At 47.4% G+C, this 8,584-nt stretch overlaps 1 protein-coding gene across 1 annotated transcript in view; it reads right to left on the bottom strand.

Moving 5' to 3' along the window:
* Positions 1 to 8,584, bottom strand: part of FMN1 (formin 1) — a 338,627-nt gene that overhangs the window by 222,127 nt on the left and 107,916 nt on the right. The window contains exon 4 of the mRNA XM_004712678.2: positions 3,546 to 4,345. Within this exon, the coding sequence (XP_004712735.1) occupies positions 3,546 to 4,345 (800 nt within the window). The remainder of the gene's footprint in view (positions 1 to 3,545; positions 4,346 to 8,584) is intronic.

The raw sequence follows: 8,584 nt of genomic DNA, 5'->3' as shown, positions 1-8,584 counted from the left end.
GAGAGAGAGAGAGAGAGAGAGACAAACATGAGGGACACAATGGTTAAGGAAAAAGCTGTTTCATTTTTGAACACACAACACCATGCATGTTAAGTGCTTATCTCAGCTGCACAGAGAAGGGAAATCCCGATTGGAAGAGAGGTAATTGTGGGGCACGCAGCATGCTAAGGGCTGCTGGTCTGATTGCAAGAAGATTCTGGGCAGCGTCTGTAAGGGTGCGCGAGGAAGGAGGTGATGCAATTCCCAAGGCAGACTGTTCAAACCCATTCCCCTGTTCGTGCACCTGTACTGCTCGGCGCCAGCTCCACAGACTCTGAGCTCAGGCCAGTATGCCTAGTGCTTTAATTCACTCATATTCTGGAATAAATTGGCTCTGGGATCGGGTTGAGCACTTCATTACCATTTACGGACCTGTTTCTATGGTTCTTTATAACAGAGAACAAGAGAATTTGGTGGTGGGGCCAAAAGCAGAACTGCTTATAATGAGCCATCTACCATAATGGTCAATTCTACCCGCAGAACATACAGTCTAGCTCCAATGAGGAAAGCAGGAGGAGGAGGAGGAGGAGGGGCGGGAGAAGGCTAGCAGGTAAAAGAGTAAGAAGAGAAAAATACTAATTCGTAGGTCAAAAAGGTAGCTTGTGGCTCAATGAGAATCCCACCTTCCCATTTTAGAATCCAGGTAATAGCTCACAAACAGGTAAAAGGTTCAATGTGTGTGCTGGGGAGGAGGGGGGGAGGGTGGTGGTGAGAAATAGTTCATGCAAGTGTTGAGAAGCATCAGAGGCTATACATATAAAATTAATAAAATCTGTACTTTGTTCCTGGTCTCCAGAAAGTCAAAATATATAATGTGCCCATTATACCATGTTCTTACCTCTGAGGGTGCATGAAATTAAAATTAAACACTGTTTTACCTGTTTTAAAAGGTCACATCCAAATTAAATTTACTTTTGTCCATAAATGAGTGATAATACTTGAAAACTTTAGACCATTGTAGTTGAAAAGAAGGACCAGTGCTTCGAACACAAAGCTATTTTGAGGATTCACAATAAACCAAATACTCACTTCCACTGAGTCAATTCTGAGTCATAAGACCCTACAGGCCAGGGTGGAACTGGCCCCATAGGTTGATGAGACTGTAACTCTTTGTAGGAGGAGTTAACTTCAACTTTCTCCTCTGCAGTGACTAGAGGTTTCAAACGGCTGTCTTTTTGGTTAGCAGCCCAACAAGTACAGCAGGTAATAAAGCGTAGTGCCGACAGATGTGGCCTGGCTAAGGCTTCGCATGGGAGAGAGGGGAAAACCCTCAGTGTGTGTCCCAAACTTGCGTACAAGGCTGATGGCTGACATGCTCGCCAAGCCCTTTCAGGGTTCTTTTTGTCCCGAGGCTGGGAAAGTTCTGTTTGTCTACTCTTCGTTTTGCTCCAAACTAAAGCCCTAGACTTAGGTGAAACCAATTAGAACTAGAATATTTAATAGTTTTCCATGGCAGATTACATGAGGAGGAGAAAATGCAGACAATGATTACGTGCAGCTTGCCTGAATAGAGAATAGCCCACGATGAATAGTGGGAGAAGGGCCCTTATTTCCCAGCGGTGCTATCACACGGTCCTATTATGATCCACAGGGTGGGAGGGGATGGAGCCGGGGGAGGCTAGCAGGCCACAGGTGTGGGACAGCGCCATGCTGCCAGAGCCTGCCACTCAATGACTGGCAGGTGGGATTCCTCAGTTTGGAAAGACTTCTCACTAATTTGAGAACACTAATGAGGGAACACGATTCAAAATAAATATTCTGGGAAATTCTTTCTTTCTTAGAAAGTATCATTGAGGTTTGAATGGGAAGGGCGGCATACTAATACTTTAATTAATAGTAGGAGTTATTTCAAGATCATCTCATGGTGGTTGGTTTTTTTTTAACCATTCTTCTGGGAAATTAAAACGTGTCAGGATTTCCACAAATAAACTCTTGGCCCTCCTTCTTTGGTGAGAGGAAGGAGGAATGCAGAATCAACTTGGTGCACAATATGTTGAAATATAAGGTATTCCCTACTCTTTCTATAATGATTTCCAGTTGCTTTGTAATTGTGAATAGCATATTATTTTGCTGAGTTATTTCTCCTGCCCCCAAGGAAATTTCTATATACATTGAAAATTTTACCTCCACACCTTGATTTGGGGAATAAGTTCAAAATTGCGCTGTAAAAAATATGTTCCGTATTTGTTGTTCATCGCCAACAATTGAATCCTGGAGAGTTCTCGAGAGTAGTCTGCATGAACTCGACCTATCTCCCTATGCACCCCTGACAGTAAAACCCTCAAAACACACTCCCATCGAGTCAATGCCACTCCTAATGACCCTACAGGGCAGGGTGGCCCTGTCCCTGTGAGTCTCTGAGACTGTAACCCTTTACTGGAGTAGGAGCCTTTCTCCCACAGGGCAACTGCTGGTTTGGAACTGCTGGTCCTCCAGTTTGCAGCCCAACATGTAACCACTAGGCCACGATAAGGCTGAGGAAAAAAAAATCAGATCCAAAGCTGTCTGAATCAGGGGTTTGAACTGGTCCATTCTGGGTCGATTCCCTGCTTAGCATTTATATCACTACCCTCGATGTCTACATTCCATTGTATGTAAAAATTACTACGGGGAATCTTGTTAAACGGTAGATTCAGTATATGAGGGGTGGAAGGGAAAATTCTCAACAGATGGTAGAACTGGAATGGATTGGTTCAAAGGCCTGTTTTGAAAAGTAGATTCCAAACAACTGCATTTTTGCTGCCTTATCGCCTCAGCTCAACAACCCATATCCATGCACACTGCTTGTCAGCCATCCATACATCAACACTTTCTCTGAAGGGCCGCAAGGGATCCAAGAAATAAGGGTATTTTGCAGTTAGGGGAAACCAGAGTTCAAATGGAGATCACTGGTACTTTAAAACTTCCCTCTGGCTTGAAGGGTCAGTGACTTAGTTATACACTGTTCTTTAGATAAAAAAATGAAAATACACAATATCTGTTAAACTTCTGGATGATACGGCTGATGATGCCACCTAAAGATGAGACAATGGTTTGTACAAGATAGTCTAACAGCTCTCAGTAAACCTATCCTGTAGATTCAGGTTCAATTCCTTGATGCTTTCATAGCAACCCCGGTAGAGTGGTTCTCAGTTGGAAGGGGCTTGATGGCAGAGAGTCCACATCTACTCAGTGATTACAGTGCTGCTGAGGAAGGCCCCACCTTAGGCAGGGGCATGGCTCCTATTTGTAAAATGGAGCATTTACCTTTCAGAAAGCAACTCATTGTCTCTCCCAGCATCCAGCCACCGGGGAGAGAAGGGACCACTGAGACCTGATGTCTCCCTCAAACGTTGCAGCTTTGTTTCAGCCTATCTTGTTGGCCCCAGGTACATTGCACGGCCTTTGAGAATATGAGCGCTGCACTAAGTAGAGATGGAGCTGCTAAGAATAAAGCATCCCTTGGGGAAACCGCCCAGGAAGTCACAAGCCGTGACTGGACAGGGGAGGTGGGGTTTCCAGCTTACCTTTTATCACTTATTTGTATTCTAGTCCAATACAGAGGCTTCATGGGACAACTGGGCTCAATGGCTGGCTTTCGAGGGCATTGGCTGGAAGGAGACCCGGTTCCAAAGAAGAGTCCAGGAGGAGGTGGGGGTGCCAGTCCTGGGGGTGTAGGAGGCGGCGGCCCCCCACTGCTGGGTGGTGGAGGTATATTAGGAAGTGGGGGTGGAGGAGGTGGCGGAGGAGGTCCAATACTTGGAGGAGGAGGAGGAGGTGGCGGGGGAGGTCCAATACTTGGAGGAGGAGGAGGTGGCGGGGGAGGTGGTGGTGGTGGCCCAGTACTCAGTGGAGTGGGCGGTACTGGTGGCCAAGATTCAAGGCCAGAGGGAAGTGGAGGAGGGGGTGGGATAAGGGCCGGCAGGGGTGGTGCAGGAGTGGGGGGCGATGTCTTCTGCTGATGAGATGAGCTACTTTCCAGGGGCAGAAGTGAGGCATGGCCATCTTTGCAGTCCCTTGGGGGAGAGAGTTGGCTTAAGGACGAGATGTTGAGCTTTTTGGGTACTGTGTGACTACTTCTGGTGGTCCTGCTTTCCCCTTCACAGGGCTTGAGGAAGGTCTCCCTGTCCGTCTGGATGCACACGTTCCTGTAGGTCTTCGGAGGGGAGTCGTCATCGGTGGAGATGCACACGTCTCTCATCTCGTCACAGCCTCCCCGCCATCGGTGCTCCAAATCGTGCTTGAGATGCTCAATGGTTTCTTCTAGTCTCGCAGTGGTGGCTGCATGCTCACCCCGGATGTGAAAGGCTCTGAGTTCAAATTGGGCCTGGGGGGCGATGTCAGAGAGAAAAAGAGGTCGAGGTGATATAGTCTGTCTGTCTCTTATTCTATATCATATAAGCACACACACACACACACACATCACCACCATTCCTGTGCCACTCTGGTGTGGCCAACATAAATGCAGGGACATGGAGACATTCTTTCAAGAATCCAAAAGGATATAAATTTCACTTTATGAATTTTCCAGGGACTTAAATAGTTGAAGTAGGAGCGTAATTTCATCCAATCTGAGCTCACAGGGGATAATTACCCGGGATTAAGGTTTGAAATAAAGCTGTCACCTAGGAACTTTCACCCGGTTTTAATATCAGATACAAAACAAAACTTTTAATAAAGGTTTGGACATGCTTGAATATCGCTTTTAACTTTGGGTTTGGGGTTGGAAAAATAAAACTCAAAGAAAGAAAACCGGGGAACGGGGATGGGGGTGGAGGGAGGGAGGGGGAGTGTAGAGACCCTTCTGGCCTGGACTGCCCATGCTCACAGTCATCCTTCCAATGTTTGCCTTTGTGGGGTTTCCAGGCCAGGAAAGCCGAGAAGGAGCCAACACACACTTTTCCTTTTCAGTTGTCCTATCAGCATTCCGTACATGATCTGTATGTGTGCCGGGTTCATAATCACTTAGACTACAGTGATACGTAAATGACATTAAACGCATAGAAAGCATGAGGCTACTGAAATTCGCCATTTTAGTCTTCTTTGCATACCCAGTATTTTAAATGAGAACGAATCAGACATCGGCCCTTTCAACACATATCCCTGCAGTTGTTTTAGATACATGATTCTACAGTTCACCATCCGTGAGCTGAGCCTCGGTACACTGTCAGTAATTAGCTGGTCTATTTTCTGACATGCAAAGCTGTTCCGCTTATTACCGTTAACTAGGAACCAATTAAATTTATAATTTCACGAGTTTCCGAAATCCAACTCAGCAGTAATTAAACCTTCTAAGTGCATTTCACGTCTGCCTCCCTCATCAGATTACAAGCTTCCCAAGATGTAATTAGAGATGACAGCCCTTCCCAGTTCTATTGCAGCCCAGCGAGTGCACCAGATTGAATGAAGGCATCACGCCCTTACACCCCCCTCTGCCCTGCTGCCTGCTCCAAGAGGCAGCCCGTGGTTGACTAAGGCTCTCTTCAGCTGCCATTTCAGCCCCTAAACAATGAAGACACAAAAGCACCAGGAAGGACTGATTCCGTTTTATATCAAGAAAGTAAATCCTGTTACAGCCTAGGTGGCACAAGGTAAAGAGACAGGGAAATTCGACTTTCACTAATACCACTTTTAATCTTATTTATTTTAAGTGAGTCTGTCTTTTACTGAATAGTCATTCTTACGAACTGGCTCCCACCTAGCTGTGAGCAGTAGGTTTTTTATTTTTGGACTATCCTTTTCCCATAGCGGGAGAGGGCAGGCCCGAAACAACCGGAAAGGACGGGAGGGCTCAGGGCACCTTCTCTTTCTCCCGTGGTATGGAGGACTCCGTGCCTGAGCTCTGGAGCCACACATGACCCTGGCTCTGCCACGCACTAGCTCTTTGATCTTGGGGAGGGGACGCTGTGTGCAATCAGGGCCACAGCGAGCCCCCTCTACGGTGTAAGGAGATCCCCTCAATGCAGAGCAGTAACCCTTAGGCCTGGACCGCAGAAAGTTAGCAAGCCTGTTGTCCAAGAGCATAGGTAAAAGGCTCACCCAGTTTTTATTATAATTCTAAATTTCAAATAATGCCACCCTTCGTTAAGTGATAGGCACACAATTTGAAAAAAGATAGAGCAATCAAAATAAGTCATGTACTGCGACCATAGGCACAGAAGAAGTTTTCCCAGCCATGCATGAATTCCACTTCCAATGGCTAAAAGTCATTTCCAACCTTATTCAACCATGGGGTCAAGATTGTCTCTCCCCCTTCCCACCACCCACCTAAACCCAGCCCTGATTTCCATCCTGAATCTGGAGTCTAAGAGGAAGCTTTTTAAAAGTGGTGAGAGTTTGGTTCTGCCATAAGAAATTTGAACTTTCGGTTTCTGTTGCCAACAAACCCCTAGTACAAGAAGGTAAAGATGCAAATGATTTGGTGACCCAGTAATTTTGAGCAATCCTCAACTTCTTAACCATAGGGGATGCTGCAAAGACGTGTTCCACAGCCAAAAAAAAAAAATGTGCCCTTTCCCACACAGCTGACCTGTCCCTACAGTAAAGGCCTTGGCCCCCACCTCTGGGCCTTTCCACCTCTCAGCTGTCCTTCTACGAAGGCTGCTGACACTGGCAGCTCAATGGCTAGAGGCTGCATTCATTCTTGTGGTGGTTGCACTTGAACGCACTTGTTTGGGGTAGTAAGTAGAGCAGCCAATTGACCTTGCTGTCAAATGTGCTAACAGGCAGGTAATAATGGCATCCACTTCGCAGAGGAGTGATGGGAAGCAGGGACTGAGGGGTGGGGGGTGGGGCAGCTTCAAACCAGTATTTCAGGGCATTCCACTTCCTCTTCATTCCATTTTTCCACGAACTCTCAGAAGAACTCGCACATTAGACGAGGTCCGTACAGAAGAGCGTTTGGAGCTCAGCGAAGGCTCCTAATGTTCGCTCCCACTGATCCTGGCCCTTTACTGACTGCCACATCACACAAGCAAGTGGCCGTGTCCTCTTGCCTTGAATCCTTAGCACGCTTCCCAGGACCCCCACTCTATCCACCGACAGCCAAAGGGGTTGTTTTAACTAACTGCCACTGAGTTGGCCCCATGTATGGCCACCCCAGATGCAACTCAACAAAATTGCCCCATCCAGCCCAATCCATCCCCGTGCTAGTGTGTGGACTGAACGATAGTGAGCCACAGGGTTTCCACGGCCCGACTTTCAAAAGTAGCTCTTCTCCATTTGACGAGCCAGGAAGTGCCTGAAACTTGTTAAGCATCACAGTCACTTGAGAGCCTCCACTGTCCAGTGGGTCGTTGCTACACATGAGGTGCACTGCCAGGGAAGCAAGCCCGGTTCTCCCACACGAAGGCCACAACTCCGAGAACCAGCCACCACTGCCTCAGGAGCAGACACAGATAAAAAGCCCGCTGTCAAACCCAGCCATCTACCACCCTTTCTCCCCTTACCGCTTTTCCTTCATAGCAAAGGGCTGTGAAGAACCAGAGACCCGCAGGCTTTGCTTACTTCCTTCCTTCTTAGCCACAGTTAACTGTTGCCCAGCCTTGGAATTCTCTGTGTCCCAGAGGGTCTGATACACCCTTCCTGCTTTTTCCTTCTCCCAGTCTGCTCGCCCCACCCATTCTTTGGACTCTCTTGCTCCCCTCACCCCTCAAATGTTCCCCAGACATGCTTTCCTTCTCACGCTGTACTCTCTCTGAGTGACCTCGTGTACCATATGCAGGCCGCATGGGCACCTCACCCCTCATCCCATCTGTCCCTTGGCAGGATCCACCTGCATGCTCGACCAGCCACTGCCCTCCATGTGGTTGAAACGGCACTCGTTGCTGCTGTCCAGCCTCCGCTGACATCATGCGCACAGCCCATGGCATCACCGGCCTCTGTCATCACACCCGGCAATATGGACTCCTGCTAAAGGCCGTGCCCACTCTCACTGCCCACACAAGACTTGGCAGTGGGTTCCATTCCTATTGCTCCTTTCATTGGGTCCTTCTCCATCTGCACAGTGGGAAGAGTCACCTAATTTCCCACTCGCTCCAGAGGGAATTAAAAACAACAACAACAACAACAATAAACAAACAACCAAACAAAACACTCATGCATATTCCTTTCAGGTCCTTCAGTAATTATGCATCGTTTATTAGTCTGGACACATTGCAAACTCTCCGATCTGTTTTCTGCCCACTTTCCCCTCCTTTGGCTCCAGTCCCTCTTTGCCATACATGTCCTGAATTCCAATCTTAAGTGCCTGTTTGCCCCCTGAGGGCCGTGTTCTTTCACACATCCAAGTCTTCATACACAGGGGGTAACCCCCCCCCCAAAATGGAATCCCCTCCCCCAAAGCTATGTATTTGTTTTTTTCAAAACAACCTTCTCACCTTCAAAGTCCTCTCCATGACACTTAATTCGTTTGTCAGACTTGATCTATGGCAGATGGTTTGGCTTTGGGTGTCATATGTATTTCTATACACATGCGATGACGAATCCAAAAATTGACCAAAGAAATTCATTTACATGATTCATTTACATCATTCCATGATGCACACCTTCCTGACATGATTGCTGA

This window comes from Echinops telfairi, unplaced genomic scaffold (assembly GCF_000313985.2).
Source record: "Echinops telfairi isolate 266 unplaced genomic scaffold, ASM31398v2 ScPeMD7_18;HRSCAF=68, whole genome shotgun sequence".
Classification (NCBI taxonomy): Eukaryota; Metazoa; Chordata; class Mammalia; order Afrosoricida; family Tenrecidae; genus Echinops; species Echinops telfairi.
This window is presented reverse-complemented; position numbering and strand designations above follow the sequence as displayed.